The sequence below is a fragment of the Pleuronectes platessa genome, chromosome 21 (genome assembly GCF_947347685.1).
Source record: "Pleuronectes platessa chromosome 21, fPlePla1.1, whole genome shotgun sequence".
Classification (NCBI taxonomy): domain Eukaryota; kingdom Metazoa; phylum Chordata; class Actinopteri; order Pleuronectiformes; family Pleuronectidae; genus Pleuronectes; species Pleuronectes platessa.
Genome location: NC_070646.1, coordinates 14,861,786 through 14,881,707, shown reverse-complemented (window position 1 = coordinate 14,881,707; position 19,922 = coordinate 14,861,786). Strand labels below are relative to the sequence as shown.

The following is a 19,922-nucleotide window of genomic DNA, read 5'->3' as shown; positions in this document are numbered from 1 at the left end:
TAATTAATGGTGAGTCTCGGTCTCCTCTGAATCCATTATAGATGTTTCTTCACAAGTGATGCTGCTGCTGCAGGAGGCGGGCTCTAATGCTACCCTCCTGCTCCGTTTCGATCAGTGGATCTATTCTCCTATCATTTATGATTACTTTTAAATATATAGAAAAACAATTTTAACATGCAATGCAATACGTTGTGAAAATGTAGTGAAGTAGAAAAATCCAGATATTTGCTGATGTATGTAATGGAGTAAAAGTGAAAACATATCTACTTAGGTAATGCACAGATATATAAAAAATATATTTAAGTACATTAACACTTACATCAGCTTTTTTCACTTTCTTCAATGTACATATCTGTCATCTGCATTAGGGTCAAAACTCACTGGTGGAGGAAAATAAATGCAATCACAAGTGTGTCAGAGATGAATAATTCCTCCCTTGTAAGTATGTTACATAAACTGCTTGTTGGAATTGAGAGCAGCTGGGTTTTTAAAAGCAGAAAACATCAGTGAAGTCCTAACTCTGACTCCGTCACTAACCTGAATATAGGAACGAACTAACCAGCAAAAGGAAACTGAATTAATGTAAAAACAACTGATGTAAAACACATCTTCTCTGTGAGGGAACATTATTATAAAACATGTGGCATCAAAGAAAGGTAGTTTTGGGGTTCGAGGCCAATGATCAGCATGTGTCTTGAATTAAAGAGGTTAAATTAAGGGGGGGGGGGGGGGTAAAGGTGTCATGTGGGACCTTTTTGTAAATAAAGACAGCATATTGTATTCTTAAGATTTAAAAACTCAGTGGATGGATTTTCTTGAATAGTGCAATTTGAAAATACATTTTGGGCTGTAAACCTGTGTTTTTCTTCTTGACTGCCTTTAATGTAAAATGTATAGGTTGACAGACTTCATTACAAAGAGTTATATCTGAATATTAATGTAACTATTCCAGCTAGCAAACCCTCAAGTTGAGTTAAGTTAAAAAATACTTTTCACTCATTCAGACACATCATTATCATTATTATTATTACTATTACCACGGTTTTTGGAACACTGGATATAAGGAGCCTTAGAGCTTTTGACCACCAGCAATTACAGCATATGTGGAACAAGGGGCGGGGCTAAGCCGGTAGTTAAAAGTAGTAGTTTGAAAAGAAGGAATTGTCAAAACTTCCTAACTAACAATAAATTTGACAATTTGCAAAGACTTTAGATTTTATAAGCTTTGATATATATATATATATATATATATATATATATATATATATATATATATATCAAAGCTTATAAAATCTAAAGTCTTTGCAAATTGTCAAGTTAACTAAATGTGACTGATCAGGCAACAATTTTATATAATATACTCAATGATGTGGAGCTTTTCAAATATATTATGAGGAAATAAATGCATTTTTTCTATTTAAAATACCTCTACAGGGAACGGTCAGTTGAAGTCAGTGAGTGGTAATGGACAGAAGCTGTGAGTGGAGGAACAGCAGGGAAGAGCTGGACTCTTGTGAGTGGGAGGCTAATTTACAGAGAGCTGCAAGAATCACTGCTGGTCCAGTTTGTACAACAGTTGAAAATGAATTAGCACAAAAGACATGCTCTTACTATTTTGTTTGGCGCCACTGAGATCGGCTCTCTTTTCCAAAGCAACAAGAGTACAGAGAGAGTGGTGGGGGAAAAAAAGGGGGTCGAGCATAACAAAATGAGTCAAGGGAAACCATCTCAAAAATCATCACAACTTAAATCAAACAAAGACAAAATGGAACAGATGCAGGAACGGCAAAAAAACACGATGTGACGGATGTAAAATGTAAATATAAGGAATACTACGGTGGCCCTGAGAGCTCAACGAACAGCAACTTAAGAAAACACATGCAAGTTGACAAAACACAAGCAAAGTAAGAAAACATCTTCATCAATTTCACAACACAACACAACACATTACAGAAACGCGCAGCAAATAGACAAACACCCTGCAAATAGACAAACGCGCTGCAAATAGACAAACAAACGCGCAGCAAGTAGAGGAGAAAACACAACGGAAGTGTTTCCAGAGGACAGCTAAAAGTGATGGACACTGCTGCCACAAAAACGTCCAATACACCATACAAATTCGGTTCCACACAGGGTTCGGCCACCCGCGGCTCTGGAGCCGAATGTGGCTCTTCAGCCCCTCTGCAGTGGCTGTACAGTTCAGTGGTGTTCATATGTTTCGCGAACGCTGAACTTAACGAATCAGTTTTCATATTATTAACGTGAACGTTACGATGAACGAGTGAACGTCACGTAATTTTTTTTAAGTATCATCGTATCAGGCCATCATGAAATACCAGGAGCGGGCGAGTGTGTGTGTGTGTGTAGCAAGCGCTCCGGTCCCGGGCATAGAGTGTATAGGTCCCGGGTCCCGGTGCTCCGACCCCGCCCACTCGCTCTTATGATAGTAAAGGTTTCCTACCCCTGCACACTATGGACAATATATTGCCTCACAAACAGGGGCTTGCTTGTTAGCGCTGTTTATTCAGTTTAACAGGAGAAGACGACATGTCTCTAGATCGGACCATCTTCCGTGATCAGATGGGTCTTTCCGAGTGAGTGGGTGGGGTCGGAGCACCGGGACACACGCACACACACACACACACACACACAAACACACACACACACACACACACACACGCACACACACTCGCCCGCTCCTGGTATTTCTAGTACCTGATACGGTGATGATTTAAAAATGTACGTGACGTTCACTTACGTTCATCGTTACGTTCACGTTAATAATATGAAAACTGATTCGTTAAGTTCAGCGTTCAAGAAACATATTCACAACACTGTACTGTACAGCCACTGCAGAGGGGCTGAAGAGCCGCGTTCGGCTCCAGAGCCGCGGGTGGCCGAACCCTGTGTGGAACCGAATTTGTATGATGTATTGGACGTTTTTGTGGCAGCAGTGTCCATCACTTTTAGCTGTCCTCTGGAAACACTTCCGTTGGGTTTTCTCCTCTACTTGCTGCGCGTTTGTCTATTTGCTGCGCGTTTGTCTATTTGCAGCGCGTTTGTCTATTTGCAGCACGTTTGTCTATTTGCAGGGCGTTTGTCTATTTGCTGCGCGTTTCTGTAATGTGTTGTGTTGTGTTGTGAAATTGATGAAGATGTTTTCTTACTTTGCTTGTGTTTTGTCAACTTGCATGTGTTTTCTTAAGTTGCTGTTCGTTGAGCTCTCAGAGCCACCGTAGAATACAGATACAGTAACCCCCCATTGTTTGTGTTCACAGTGTTCGAGGGTTATCGTTATTTTGTCCACGCACTTGTACCTCTCGATAAAGTGACTGTTTGAGGTGAGATGTGATGACAGAGTGTTATGATAGCGTGAATTCATGTGGGTGCTGACCCAGCCAGAGCTGCTTGGGCTTCAGCCTGTCTGGGAAGTCAAGGGCCATCTGTTAACATGGCAGACGCACAACTCTCTCAGACGGACTTCTCAGGAGGAACTGTAGCGCAGCACACACACACACACATTTAACACACATACACACACACACACTTACCTACGCATACATGTTTTCCCCCCTGCTGCTTTGATGCAAAAGTCAGGACTTTGTGCAAAATCATAATAAATAATAATTGAATGGATCTCACCCATGCTGATCTAGTGTTTAGCTTTAAAAAACATAAACTACCTTTAGCTATTTCTATCAATTGCTTTACTTGTGCCACAATATAATGATTTTCTGTTAAAATACCTTAATTGGAGGACTTTTCTAAGCAAATGTTGCTAATACATGTTATTGTTTACAATTGATATATATATATATATATATATATATACACTGTATATATCCACCCTTTAATTGTCCCATGGCACCTTCCTGCAACCCATGAGAGATTCTCTATCCGTCCACGACCACCTGGCAAATCTGTCCTTCAGCACAACTGTTTTTTAAAGGGCATAGGAGATGATACTCTGATTGGTCTATTTTATGCTACGCCCAAAACACACCCACGATTTATTAAGAAACTAAAAGCACATTCCTTTTGAACTTTTATGAACTTGCAAAAGAGGATTTGGACACAAACTAAATGTACTTGCCCGGTTAGATCAATAAAATATAGAGCCCATGGTGTTAAACAGTACAACAACACAATTCATCAGTGCTACTGTTCTTCTATTTATCATTAAAAGCTCTTTTCTGTCCCGTGGCTCTAATCCAGCAATGTGGTGATACATAAACAGCCTTTAATAAACTAAGCATTTGTTTTCCAACCTCTTGCAATAGAATACTTGCTTCCAGCTACGAAAGAATGATTAAACTCTCATATAATTATGTTGAGGGAAACCTGAGGCACTTGGGTAAGGTTTTGACAAAGATTGTAGTCAAGTTTAATAATGAAACGCACAATAGGGCGATCACTTTTTTCAATAAGTGATGTTCGAAATAATTTGAACATAGACTTAACTTCTCCCTGGTTTTTCCATAGTTGTATCATGTGTCTTTTGGTGTGTCTTTATTTCAATTATCCTTAAAACCTACTGCAAAAACAACGTTAATTAATGCAATGAATTATTCAAATGCTGCCTGCAAAGGGTCCAGATGCAGGGGTTATTTTATTTTACTTCTGAGTAACTGTCGCTGCTTATAGTGCCACTGCTGCACACTGCAGCCGGCAGCCTATAGACTTCTATGAGCATCATTACCCTGATACATGCTACTGTCTGTCAAAACACCCAGCATTCCATCTCTCTGATAGCTGATTGAGGGCGGAACAGGGGAGGGGAAATAATACGAAACTATATTTACAATTCACAGCATAACATCAAGTGCATTGTACTGTAGCCTGGTCTGATGTGTCTGTCACAACCAGCTGACTCTCGTGGCAGAATGCATGACTCAACAGAACAAGTCGTCACAAACAAGGAGACACTTCATAGTGACCCTGAGGGGGGAACTAGGGCGGCCTGGATAAATGCGTTAGTGACTGCGAGAGTGTGTAGCTCAATGAGCGTCATAGTGTTTGAGTGTCTCCCTCTGTATATGGGAGGGTTCCTCTGTTTGTGGCTCCATGACCATCACATTCTTCAACCTCTTATACGGTACATCTTCTTTCTCCCTGCTGTCCCAGTTAATATATGGGTTACATTTTAAATCTGTGTTGATATTAAGGATTTTTAGCCATACAAGTGGGACGGCTCTCAGGGAGGTAATCTTGGTCCGTTGAGTATTCAACTATAAGATGGATTGTCATTTGATTGTCATTTTACAGACATTCATGGATGGACCCAGTTGACTTTGGTGACTTTTCCACTAATCTCATGATAAAGTTTTTGCTGAAACCATAACATCTGGTACACACATGCCTCCCCTGGATGGCTTGGTGATCCTTGACTTTTCATCCAGGGCCATCATGTGGTCTCATTTAATTTGTCTAATGTTTTTATGTTTTTTTCCAATAAACCTTTACTGTTCTACTTCTGATATTTTCATTTGACTTACAGTTATCTCAAGTGTATGTACTAAATCAATTTCCTTCATGAATGTATGTGATTCATACGTGCATTTTTATCCTCCGTAACACCCCTCCCACTTAATCTCCTCCTCCTTACATCTTTAGTCAAAATCTCACTGCGCCTGTTCCCTCATCTCCTCCCTTTGTTCCTCTCCTCCTCCTCTCCTCCAGCTCCAGTGCAGTGCAAACTGACGATAAGTCCACACACCCACACACCAACACATTATTCTCTGGTTGCTGATTGTGCAACACAAAAATACAAGCACCAAACTGTGTGGATGCTCTATTATATGTGTGTGTTTTGCACTCCAGACACTTCTGTAATTACCTGGGTGAAAATATAAAAATGCGGCAAGCCCCCGTATCCTTAGGAAAAATGCAACAAGGAGCAATAGAGGAGTGTCGGGGTCCTGCCCCCCTCACAGACAGACATCAAGGCTGAGAGGAGGAGGGATGTGTGGATGAGAGCTGCTCCTGCATATTTTACAACCTGTTCTGAAGCCATCTGCTGCCTGACACACACATATGCATACACACACACAGACAAAAAAAAAAACAGCAAGTCTACTTACCAGAAAAGTGCCCCTATTTAACACACACTGCACCTGGTGGTATATGAACAAACAAAGTGTGCTCACACAAATACAAACACTGTCATAATACGGAGTCAGTGAAACGGTTATCGCTATGCTGAAGCTCCCACCTATTAACAACACCTCAAGCAGATTCTCATGGTAACGGGTTGCGACAATTCACCCATGTCCACCAGCAAACCAGTCGAAGTTTGTCAGACAGCTTTGAAACGACCTCTCTGCCCAACACGAGCCAACTGCTGTTCACAGACCTGCTGTGTTCCTACTTAATAACAAATTGTACCGGTCTAACCTTTGTACACAGCTTGCTGCACAAATCAGCCAGTAATATAAGCAGCTTGGCAAGAGCTTTTATTTTATTTTAGATCATGATTTAATAATGGCATCCTACTGATACACATCTGATGCACTAGACATAGTTTGTTTTACAACCAATAAACTATTTAAACTCTCTTTGTAAGTGAAAAACAAACAAACCTCTGAAGCGTAAAATATGGAGGCACCAGGTGGAAAAGTGAGATCCTCTCACACATTCAGAAATGTACATATTATAACCCTGGTTGTCTTAGATTAAGCCACTAACTCCACATAAACTCAATGGGAAAATAAGAATATTCTTGATTTAATTCTGTGCTCCAATGCCCTTTAATTGAAGCCAGTAACTTTTAATAGAGGACATTATTTAGCCGTCTTAAGGCTCATTTACTCTCAACTTAAGGTACGTTTACGGAGCAACATGTGCCTTCATTTCATCAGCGTTAATGAGTGTCTTCTCGAAGCTTACGAATATTGCATGAATAGACAAAACGGAGCCGCACCACCGGAATGGGGGACAGTGTAGCCAACAGGTCAAGCGGGCCCACAATAGGAAAGCTAGTAAGAAATTGCAGGCATCAATATGATGTTACTTTGCCTGTTTACAGCCTGTTTGCTCCTCCAGTGGATGGATTGCTCAACAATCATGTCACACTTCATTGTAACAATATCACCATGTTCCCAACCTATAGTGACAATTCTGATAGGACACACTTCCCTTGCTTTGCAAGTAATAAAGACAACCAGGAACCCCTTAATCTTGAAGTCCTATTTGTTCCCCCTCAGTACATTTCCCTGCCTCACCGCATCTCCAATCCCAGTTTCCCTGCCAACCTGACTAGACCAAAAGTTTTCTTCTCTTGTGGTCGTAGTGCAGCGGTGCAGTGCTGTGGACAGTGGATGGATTGCGCACAGTGTGGAAGAGCTGTGAAAGACAAAGCCACGACAGAGAAAACAGGTAACAGCATGTCCAGTGGACTGAGGGCTTATGGGAGAGAGGCAGGGGGGCGGGGACGCAGGATGGGGCCCTACCTCCCGTGACCATTGAACTTAGAACCCTAGCCACCATGGTGGGTGGTCGTGGTCAGTGGTGGTGGTGGTGGGGGGTTCAAAGGGGACACACAGAACATGCTAGAAACGCTGTACCTTTCAATGTGCCTTCAGAAAGAGCCCAACTCACCCCCGGAACCAATAAATCTAGAGGAATGAGACTGTGTTAGTCAGGAAGAAGCTGAAGAAAGCATGGGAGGAAGAGCTGGAGACTTAGAAACAGGAGAGAGTCAAAGAGAGAGAAAGAGGGAAAGAGGGATGGAGTAAGGCCAGAAGGAAGCGATGAAAGATAAAGCTGGTTTTATGTTCCTACGTTTTGTCTTTCCATTGATTCTGAGTCCAGTTGTATTTTTTGTTTTGTAACGATCAAGAAGCCATTGACTCTCGAACCAAAGCAGTCACTCGCAACCATCCCTACATTCTATTGACTCACACCTGTAAGATGTCTCTTTCTAAAGCAACCTTTTTGTGTTGCTATTTTGCTAATCGGCCGACATATTCCCCAAAAAAGGTGTACCGGACAAAAAAAGAGTACAAGTGTATCAAACCAAAAATCCGCAAAAACAAAAACAAAAACTGAGAAATGAACTAAATAAGAACTGTAAGGTCAAGAAAAAAGGGGAGTTCCTCTTGTGTACATGTGTTAAAGTACGTAAGGGTCTGAGGGGGTTTCACGATTGGTCATATACCCTTTGCAGACAACTCCTGAAAAAGGAAGATCAATTGCCATCTGTTTTTCTCAAGACCTGGACAGAAACACTACGGTTATTGAATAAAAAAATATAAAAAATTAAAAAATCGAGTCCACTGCCCCTTTAGAATAAGTGGCTAAATTACTTTTAGCTTACCGAATTCTTGGGAAGTTTATTGCTAGCGGTTGTGTTTTTGGGTGTAGGAGGCAGTGGAAAAAATAAAAACCAAACCAAACAGTTTGTCCCCAACTCCTATACAGCCGAAGGGTAGGGGGAACCGGCAGGGAATTAGTTCTCACTCCTATAAACCTAACCTAAAGTGATCTGAGAACTTCACTACAGTAAAACGAAGGGGACAGACTTCCTCACCCCCCTCCCAGGTTTGGGTCTATCCCTGCCCCTGCGGCTGTACTAAACCACATGCAGAAGAGAGGAAGGGAGGGGGGTCATCTCCTTTTTGATCTGGGCGATAAAATGATCAACAACTCCCCCTCCCTCTAGCTCTGTTTACCCAACACCATGCAAGCCCCACCTGTCAGCACTCACTGGGCATGCTCCAAGGGGCCATCCCAAGCACGGGATCTAAGACCAGGCAAGGTAAGAGCGGAAGGGGCTAACACCAGTGGTCAACTATCCTTGCTCTGTAAACTGACCAGTTGTGGAAGCTTTTCTTAACATCCAGCTTGATCAATTTGTAGCTGGAGTTGAAGCAGAGCCTCCGAAGTCTGCAGCAGTCTGCAGAGTAAAAGTAGGTGACCACCAGACTGCAACAAAAACCAGCCGGACTGCTAACGGAGAAAGAAAAAGGGGTGGGGGTTCTACCACAGACTAGCGACCATAGGTGGTACTAGCTCACTATTTGGGCTCTCTTGGATTCGGCAAAACCAAATCAAAAAGCAAAAGAAAAAGAGGCTCAGGCTCAAATCAAGCAGGACTCAGAAAGATGTGGAAAGACTACCGACCAGCCAGCTCCTTCTCCTTACTCCGTCTCTTTTTCTCCCTGCGTTTCAGTCTCTTCGCCTCCCTGAGCTTGGCCTCCTCAGCCTCTTGGTGGCGCCGGCACTTGTGGAAGTTCTCCACCACCACGCCCACGAACATGTTGAGCACGAAGAAAGCCACAATCAACAGGAAAGAGATGAAATAAAGCAGCATCCATGGGTTGTGGTTCAATTCTGGCTGAAACATACACAGAAACAGAGGATTTTATAGATATTCAGAATGGTTAAATGTACAGAATTCAAATTTTGAAATGACTTCTAACAGATATTATCAATTCATATTTTTGAGAGGATTGCACCAATTGATTTACTTCGGCTAAACCCAAATGATTTGCAATGACAGCTGCCCCGGACTCACTTATGAGTGCGTCCTATTCTTCAGATTTACCTGTTTGTCCACTCCTACAGCATCCAGTCCATTATACATAATGTCCACCCAGCCGTCTTTTGACGCCAGAACAAATAGAGACATTAAGGCCTGGGACAGAAAAGAAAGTGAAGAATTGCTGAAATGTCCTACAATGAGGGTTGTACAGATTTCTAATTCAAGCAGTTCATCAGATCATCTGTGTTTATTGATAAAAATTCAGTGCATTTCTGAGATCGTACCTGTCCCAGGTTGTCAAAGTTGTACTTGTGTCTGACCCATTTGTAGCTGTTCTGCACACAGTCTGACTTGTTGGTGATGTTCCTTACTTGAAGTTCTAGTCCTTGACAAAAGAAGAACTTCCCTTTGAAGAGCTGGAGAGAGAAAATCGATAAATATGCTCTTTATTGAAGAGTGAACCAAAAGAGAACATTTTCTTCAAACTACATTATGCTGTTTGAGGTTAATTTGGGGTCCGAACTGTTCTTGACATTAGCAACCGTTTCATGTTGTTTTTTCCCAGATCCCTGCAGACATTACAATTAACTCATCATCGCAATTTTTCCTACTAATCCTTCCACAGGAGCAGTGGTCTAATATATTGGAATTACTGTTCAAGGATAAATTAAGAGGAAGACTTAGTTTGTTTTGCAGAAATATCCACATAAGTGCGGACAGGGCGTGAATCTAATACTGATATAATATCTATTTGTTACAAAAGTAAAGCGGTCAATGTCATCAGCCTTACTTCTTTCTCCAGACAGCTTCCTCGCTGCAGTTAAAAAGAAGGTTTTTTCTTTTGTACTAAGAGATCTTTGGTTAACCTCTATTTTAGATTACAAGCTGTGTACATATTGAATTGGGCACTGTACCTTACCGCTAAAGCTTTGTAAGGATTGACATGACACCAGCTGGGACTCTTCCATTCCTTCTGTTTCTGATCTTTTCTCCCGCCCTTGTGTTCCTTATTTGTCCCCTGTTTGATTCTGTCTCTGTTTGTCTGCGTGGCATCAGTTCCCTCCTGCTGCCAATTCACCAGCGCCCCTGTGACTCATACACTAATCAGTTCCTGCAGTAGATGGTATATACCTCTGCTCTGCATTCCAGACATCGCCAGATTGATAATTTAACCAACATGATGCAAAGGCTACTGAGAAACTCAAGTTCCAGTTTGTTCTTCTCTCGTGTTTGCCTGTGCCTCAGGTTCATCATTCCCAGCTGCTTCCAGTCTTCCCGCCTTGCCCAGTCTGACTGTCTGTCAAAACGATTTTCCAGGTCCCTCTGCCGGCCCCAAGCTATACCGTTTACTCTGGTTCAGCTCACCAATACCTCACTGCTCCGGGTGTCTAATGTTGGTTTTGTGCTTTGGAATACCTATGCATGGGAACTAGAATACAAAATATAGGAAAGGCTACTTAGCACAAAATATATACACTACCACCACCACTATATCATATCACTATACATCTAAGCAAGATGTTTACTGGTATGAGTCTCACTTTGAGCAGGGCCCTTGTGTTTGCGTGTTCTCCTCATGTTTGTGTTCATCAAACAAACCAAAGACTACCAGATTAGGGTTTAGGTTGGGGAATCTAAAATGTGAGTGGTGGTTTTTTTTCTCTGCATGTTGGCCCTGCTCTATGTTGAACTCTTGCCAAATGTCAGCTGGGATTGGCTCCATTTGCCCAGTCACCCAAGACCCTAGACAAGGATAAGGTGGATGGATGTATCGATAGATGAATGATCTAGCTTGTCTTGCCAACATTTTCAACGTTTTCGACAGCAGAGGTTAAGGATGCAACAGCAGTGTCTATGGTGACTTTTCAACGAGTGATAGCATCTAATCGTTACTTCATGGTTCTATTGACCCATCAAGAAAAAACTCTTAACTTGGACAGATGGTCTATGGACCAAAACACATGAGCCTGAACTGCGACAAGGACAGAGCCTGATAGCCATGAAATCTCAATTGTGACCAGATAAGTTTCCTGGCATGAGTTATTATGTACTTTTTTTAACTCTTCATACTGCTTGCGATGCAAGGATGGTACATGTCCAACAGCGTGGTGAGAGGAGGATAATGCATCTGTGTCGTGGTTGTATGGACCGCAGCTGTACGACCTTTTAGTTTTCTCATGGTCTGTCTGCATCCTCCCTCTCCTCGTTCTACCTACTCACCTGTACTCCCAAGATGCCAAAGATGATGAAGAAGGCGCAGCAGATGACAACAATGTTTCCGATGGGCTTCAGTGACGACATCAGAGTCTCCACCACCAGCTTCAGCCCTGGGGCTCTGCTGATCACTCTGGAACAGAGCATATAATACAGTATTAGTGTTGTGCATGTGTGTTTGTGCAGGGTCACTTACAGTTTGGTACAGACCAGAGGGAGCAGGACGCCTGCATCGTTCCAACCCTCTGCCACTCACCCTGTGTGCACACACACTAACTCAAAAGTGTTGTCTTTCTGTTTGAGAGAAAGTTATTAGTGATTTTATGTTAATATTTTGTAATGCCCCTATTCAAAACCACTTGCACTCAAATAGCCCCGTCTTGTGGATATATGAGCTCTGCTTGCGCTCAAACTGTGGCTTGCACTCAATGTTATCTGTAAATATTATAGCCAAGTTCTATTGGTTCGGCGATTTTGACCGACTCAAAGCACAACACAATCCAAGCGCAGAAGAAAAATTCAGAGTGCAGAGGTTTAATGCACACATAAGCAGCGTGAGCACGGGGAGAAGAGCTGAAGAGCAGGGAATCTTTGCACAGTTTGAGCACAAGCAGAACTCAACTAAGCAGAAGCAGAAGCTATTTGAGCGTGAACGCAGGCTTCTGAGTGAAATTACGTGAAATCTATCTTTTTTTATTTTCTTTAATTCCTTTGTTTACCACAGTCGGAGCAAACGGCTCACGCGTGCACATTTCAGAACCAAAACGCTTGTTGGCTCACAGGCAGATTAACTTCACTTTCACACCACTCGCTGCTTCCTTTCATTTCTGCAGTCTAGGAAACAGATAGACACGTCTAATTAAGCCAATAGACTGACGAGGATGTTTAATTAGTGCCAGCATGACACCCAGCACTGTATTGTGCTGCAGCTGAGCTTCGCCGGTGAAGAAACACAAACACACACCTGCTACATAAGACCTACCAATGCATGGATACGTATCTGTATATACTTTCAAACAGAAAATACACGTGTACAGGCACGAGCACACACTTAAAACACAAATGCAGCAAACAACAAAGTCAATATGAGGTAACAGATAAGATGACACATGAAAGAGCCTGAAAGAGAGAAAAGAAAAATGCAACACAGTCAAAGGGTCTGTCGAGGTGATAATCTGCTCTTCCTTATCTATCTGTCTTTTTGTGTTTTCCCCCGAGCAGACAGTTGAGTGAAGGAAGAGTCAATAGCACATTAAGAGAAGACATGAGATAATAAGTAGGCAGGACCGACCAAGGCCACAGATCAATATCCCTGATCAGAGAATAACGAGCTCATGGCGAAAGCCCATCGCTCTGCACCTCACTGCCTCTCTTGTTGTACTATTGGAAACCAGATTGTGATGCACTGCTGCTGGTGGCCTACGGAGGGTGCTAGTGTTCAATAGCTTCATCCACTTTCCTTGGTGATTGATGCATTTGACAAACGGTATCATAACATTCATTGATATTTTCTGTAAAAGTCATTGATAAAGGCCTGTTTTTTTTTTAAGTAATTTCTGTTTAGTTTTAAATATCTCTTGAAATCAATACACTAATGCAGAAAAGGTACAGATATGCAGCAGATTTAAATAGTTTTGTTCTGTCAACTGATTATGTATGTATGACGATGTGTCACAGGTATTTAAACACACTATTACACCAAACATGTGTTTTTAAGCTGTAAACTAAATTATGTGACTGTACTTTGAGAAATAAAACATGAATGTAATATAATATACACATTTATAAAAAGAAAAGTCTATATATATGGGTTGAACATGGATCATAACGCCACCTATTGTTTGAAATCATCTTAGATCTTGCAGGACAAATGTAAACTCAACCCTTTTGGACGTCTCTTCAACATGACAATTATATATATTAAAAATATAAAATTTTGTGGGCGGCCACTCGCCACCAGGGACCGCTCACAGTCAATTCTTAGCCCCGCCTCCCAGGACTGCCTTTTTGGATTTGCAGGTAGTGTCAAAAACTGGGGTTAAAGTTATACTTTAAATTAGTTGATGGACTGGTCATTTCAATAATTTTAAAGTGTAAAAATGAACTAATAAGCATGACCTTGGTAAGAAATAAAGAAAAGTGCAGTGTTATGGAACCCGTGAGTCCATCACACCATTTCAATTTTCCCAGCTCAGCAAATTATAGTGTAAATAACCTGCAAGGAAGATGTCTCCCCACATTTCTGCTTTGCATATGAAAACTTCGAGCCAATCTCTCTACCTCTTTACATCATGTTGTCCTTTTGAGCTCCACTCTGGCAAACATCGGTCTCTTTATTATGAGTCAATACACTCTGATGATGCGCTGTGTGAAGGACACACTGCAGTGAGGCTGCTTTCCGTAACTTCTATTTGCACATGATACCGAAAGGAAGATGATGAGGAGCTGGATGAAGAGAGCTAGGGGGAGAACAAGTCAATTCTCGCTTCTTCTAATCTACACCTCGGCGTAATTGTGCAGCACTTTGCAGAGCATCCTTGTTATGTGTGCTATGCAAAGCGGGAAGGAGTGTGCTTCGGTGCACAACACCTTCACACACGCAGCACTCGCTTCCCTCCTTCACCAGCATATCCCTCACTCCAAGGAAAGAGAACAACAAGTAGGGCATTAAATGGCAAGCGTGTTCCCACAGTACAAATACTGGGTGTTGTTAAACTATGCTGGGAGATAGAAAAAGGGAACAGAGGGTGGGGAGGAGGAATGGGGAGTTGAGGGGATATATAGGGAATACAAAAATGAGGCAGATGCTTCTCTGCTTTTTGGTCTTAACTTGTTTCTCTCTCCACCTTGTTGTCTAAATCTAAACCTCTTCAACCTACACCAGTCCTTCCTCTCCAGCTGTGTACTTTTACTACAAAATATTATTGTAGCCATCGCTTATGTAATGAAGGAAACGTAAGCTGTGGGTCAACCAGTGAAGGTGTCACACAAACATTATCACCACATCTTAAAGAATAGTAATTACCGAAATTGCTGAGTCAATCTGCGCTGTCACGGGTACAGGGGGTATGTTTACACTAATGGGACACAGAAAGTAGCCGACGTGGAGGCCGCGAGGTAAATACATCATCGTCAGGTGATTGATGAGCTCGAAGGCTGAGGCAACAGGGGTTCAACTTCGAGGGGGTTGACCCCCTGTTGGCAAGCCAAGACTTCACAAACAATGCAAAGCAGTTTAGACCAGTTTGTTTGCAACGGGTCCTGGGAGTGTGGCGTGGACTTTTAATGAACACATCGATGGGCGGTGGTGAGGGTGTCGGCTCTCTAGGTCGCGGCTGAATTTTCAATGAGGTGTAGGCGGTGCTCGGTAGTGACAAAGGGTGCTAACTTCACTTCCGACTGTGAAGCTGGACTCCTGCTCAGGTTGCGGGCTTAAGGAATGAGGTGCAGAGGTGTGTAAGTGTGTGTGTGCCCTGTTTAACAAAGCCAATGCATCATTCTGTCACACTAACAGATTTACACACAAACACAAAACGATTGTGCCCTCCTGAACACCCCCTTCTCCCTTGCACAATTTAGTGCCTTCATTAATATATTTACCGGGAAGGAAAGAGAAATGGACCCCTCCACACAAAACAGTTCATGAATACAAAGTCACCTGCTTGTTGCAATAACACTCACTCACTAGGCATGTTGCAAGCACTGCAAGAATGCCCACAATAGCTAAGCGCAAACTCTTCACTTGGTTACACTGCATAAACTACAGAAGACACTTTTCAAAACTTGCTTCACTAAGTGACAAGCTGCCATGGATTTCAGCCTGTGAGCACATAAATGACTGTTGATTGATTGTTATTCCCAAGTCAGCGCCAGCAGCTCCGATGCCGCCTGTATGAACCCCACTTGTACTAAGCAGCCAGAGGGGAAAACACAGGCAAGCTCATATTTAATTTATCACCCAGCGAGCGCGAGTCGACCAAAGTCGGAGTGAGGTGACAACAGGCTCATATTGGAACTAACACAGAAGCTTTGTGGATGACACTGCTGCATCTGCCTTGTGCCAGACTATAACGTGTCCTTCAGGGTGGTACCTTCTGGCTGTATGTCTGTCTGGTCCCAGGTAGGGTGAAGGGATAACACACCTACCTCTTACAGATCACGACAAGCGTGGTGGTAACTGTAGGGGGAAACAACTTGTGGATTGTTGCACTTTCTGAGAGAAATGGACATAAAGAGCAAAGATAGTGATGCTAGTTTGCAGGGACTACCGGACTGTGGTTGGATGCCTCTGCCGACCAGTGCAATTTATGCTGGACAGGTATTCCTGATATATCCTATCACAAGAACATGAGGGCAGCGTAACTTTGGTCTTGTACCACCAACATCGAATTAGTTCATCTTTGAGTCCAACTGAACAATTGTACCAAATTTGAAGAAATTCCGAAAAGGAGATGGAGGGTGGTACATTTGTGTACTTCCCACAAATGTCAGAACTAATTATCAAACCTTTTGAACATTATGTAAAAGGAATGACAACTAGAAAATAGAGTAAAGATTATCATTGCCCAAAACTGGCAAATTAAAAACAGATCCAACCTTTCTCCTAATAGTTAGATCGTGTATGTGATGTTAGGTTATGCAGAGGCACCGCCATGCCTAACTCAAAATGTGCTGTAGTCCCTAAAAATATATTAGTTAGAAGCAAAGCAGTAATTCCACCCTATGTTGACCAGGCTGAATTATCTCCTACAGGGTTTTAAGCAGCAGCAGTACACCATAAGGAGGCCATACTGTATACCCAGAGTAGCAAGCTTAATGTGATGCAGCCTTTAACGCTCGGCTCCTCCTCTTGGACTGAAAGTTAATAACTACCGTAAAATATGATTTTACAGTTTAGCCTTCCAGTAACTAGTCCACAGCCTTGGTTGAAGAAAAAGCCACGTTGCCAGACACAGTTCTTTCTTCTTTCCTCCTCTTTTCCCCCCCGTCATCTCCTGTTTCTCCCTCACTCACTCTCTGCCTGCTTCCATACAGCCTCCCTAATCCATTTCTCCCTCTGCCATTTTTACACTTTGCTCAAAATGAAGGCTTCACCAAAGAAATGGCTGACCTTTGCTCCCGAGAATATTACCCATAAACTCACATTTTCCTCCTGTAATTGCTTCACATTTCCAATCTGACTTAAAAACCTTTCCCACTTGACATTAATACGGCCTCGGCCCTGCTGGCCTGGGGGGATTAACTAGGACAGGGCGTTCGGCAGAATGACAGAACTCTGCATCAGGGAGCATCAGGTACTAGTCTCAAGGATACTGCTTGTCACCAGATCAAACCAGAGAACCCTTTGGGGGGCACAAACTGAATTCTCAAATGTCACATTCACTTGCGAGTTTAAAGTACAATGCTATCTTTTAAAAACTAACCAGCACCGAACCAAATTATTTGTGTATGTTTTATATGTGTTGTAAATGGCTTCAATCTACATTCGTTGTAGTATTGTAACTAGCAAGGTGATTTTTTTTATTAAAACGCAATTGGACATCAACAAGGCAAGAAGCAAGAGTGGACAGATGTTCCAACCATCACCAACCTGACCTGTGAACCCTCCCCTCAGGGTTTGTCCCAGTAAATAAATCCATGCTACATCCAGAAGGTTTGACTTCTGCCTTTATTGTTCTTATACTTATCACAATGACGTCCACCACACTCAATGAAAGAAGAATCTCCCTGTCTCAACCAGACCATGTAATCAAACTCATCAATTAATTTGTACTCCACACATGTCATCATTCAAACAGTTTCAGTCTATCGCAGTATTGTACCCATACATGTGTGTTACAGTGCACCCCGGGAGGATTGAAATCTAAACAGGGCTTCCAAACTTGTCTGTTTTAGGGCTGGTGCACATTAGAGGTTTCTAAATCTTAACCGAAAACTTCATCGTGTGGATCTGGGCTTAATTATTCAATCTGGAAAAGCTATGAACCTGTCCACACTGGGACACCAAGCTGGTGTTTTCAGGTACAATCTGTTTAAGAAAAGCTCCTTTTCTGGGTAAAGAAAAACAGGACTTTACAAATATATTTGGCTTGATGTTGACTTAAGGCCGAATTATCGTCGGGTTGCACGCACGCACGCATGCACGCAACACACGCAACACGCCCCTTTCGTGCCCTCTGCGTGCTTGCGTGCGTCCGCCAATTTTTGTAACTACACGACAAGGCGACGCGAGCCTCACGCAGCCCGCAAGGCTTGTGATTGGTCTGCTTACTACATCCCGTCCGGAGTCTAGTTTCCGGTTTCATGCCCCACAATACGCGGAAATCACGGAAGATTTAGAAGAACGAATATGGACCAAATAGAAGAGCACTTGGCAGAAGAGATCCGAAAGTATGACCACTTGTATAACCCGTCACTGACTGGCCGATTTGTCCGCCAGAAATAGACTATGAGGAGCCGGAGTGGCGATCTAAATAAACAGTCAACGAAGAAGAAGACGTCTCTTCTTTGTGTGTTTTGTCTTCGACAAACAACGTTACTCCGCCTAGTGTTCTGGCGGTGAATTGCGTTGCAACACGCGCAACACGTTAGAGAAGCATAAACCAAAACGAGTCCGTCGATGCAACTGCGCGGCCTTCCGCGGTTGCAGTCGCAGGACTATAATTTGGCCTTTAGCCTCTGTGTATGTTTAACCATGGGTTAGAACCAACATGGGCAAAGTACAGCCCATTTAATCCGGCCCGCCAAACTTGTCCAAATATTTAAAAAAAAGCACTTGAATGGCACTTACTAATAGCACTTTGTAGTTTTGTCTTATTTTTGAAGAAATTGTACTTTCTTGCTTCTTGTTGTTCTGGGTTTGTACCCTCGGGGTTGAATGCACTTATTGTAAGTCGCTTTGGATAAAATCGTCAGCTAAATTAAATTTGACCTGGAGTGTGGTGTATAGGGCTCGAAAGGGCACATGATCTTCCTTCACTTTTTCGCTTTGCCCTGTGAGCCCTTCTGTAAAATGAGCGGATCAAGGAAACGAAAAGTGGACAATGAGTGCCGAGTGTTTAACACGGAGTGGACAAGGCTGTATGTCTGATATGCCGAGAAACTGTCGCAGTTTTCAAGGAGTACAACATCAGCCGTCACTTTGCTAAGAAGCATGCTAACTACGCTAGCAAGCAGTCAACGCAAGAACGGGCGGCTACGGCTCAGAGGTTGGCGGCTAATTTATAGACTCAGCAAAAAAAATTTCACCGACAAACTGCGATTCAAGAGTCAACTACCAAGGCAAGTTTTTTGGTGGCATTCGAAATAGCAAAGGCTAGCAAGCCTTTCTCCGAAGGCGAGTTTTTGTTAAATTGCCTTGCAAATAAATGCTTTGCTACTTGTTAAAGGCCAAATCCTTTCATGTAATGATTTTTCCGTGTCACTTATATTTGTTCACAAAAATACTCCATCCATCTGGTCCTGGCCCGGCCCCTCTGTCAAATTTTAAAAACCCATTGTTTGCCCATCCCTGGGTTAGAAGATACTAATAACCCACTCCCTGCTGGACTGAGCTGGGGGATATTTTGTCGGGTGTGATTTGGTGGTCAAACCTAGATACCAAACAATAAATCTTTTTAAATTTAATGTCAAAGTAAGGTGAAAGTTAAAAAGGCAAAAACAAAATGGTTAAAAAAAAGGTCAGTGATGTTTGGGTAAAACTGGAAGGAAAGAAAATTACTATTTGATTTTTCTGCTCTTTCTGAGAGACGTGATAAATATTCAAGAGAGGGAGAAGCCGGGAGAGCCTCCCTTCACGAGATGAGACAACAAGCATGTGATCATGAGCCAAGTCAAGCATGAAGACACACACACAGACATGCACATCTGCACAAACACACACACACACACACACACACACACACACACACACAGGCACACCAGAGGAATTTTCACGAGTGTTTAAACCATGTTGATTATTACTAACAAATTGATCTTTTCTTTCCCAGTCTCACTTTTTCTCTATCTCTCTTATACAAACACACACGCACACACACACTTGGAGATAGGAATAGAAAAACACTCTCCAAATTGGTGGTTTCCGCTTCATTTCCCCGTAAATAAACAGAACTCTGCAATTGTGAACATGCTCACTAACCCAAGCATGAATGGACTCTAAAATAAATGCCAATACAAACACACACATCTCCCAAAAGCATTTATCATCCAATGTGTTTGATAAATGGAG

The 19,922-nt window shown here is 42.5% G+C and overlaps 1 protein-coding gene across 1 annotated transcript in view; it reads right to left on the bottom strand.

The window, feature by feature from the left end:
- Positions 1-19,922, bottom strand: part of cacna1g (calcium channel, voltage-dependent, T type, alpha 1G subunit) — a 227,639-nt gene that overhangs the window by 31,307 nt on the left and 176,410 nt on the right. The window contains exons 23-26 of the mRNA XM_053414443.1: positions 11,702-11,828; positions 9,766-9,897; positions 9,545-9,634; positions 9,142-9,334 (exon numbers count right to left, since the gene is read on the bottom strand). Coding sequence (XP_053270418.1) covers positions 9,142-9,334; positions 9,545-9,634; positions 9,766-9,897; positions 11,702-11,828 — 542 coding nt within the window. The remainder of the gene's footprint in view (positions 1-9,141; positions 9,335-9,544; positions 9,635-9,765; positions 9,898-11,701; positions 11,829-19,922) is intronic.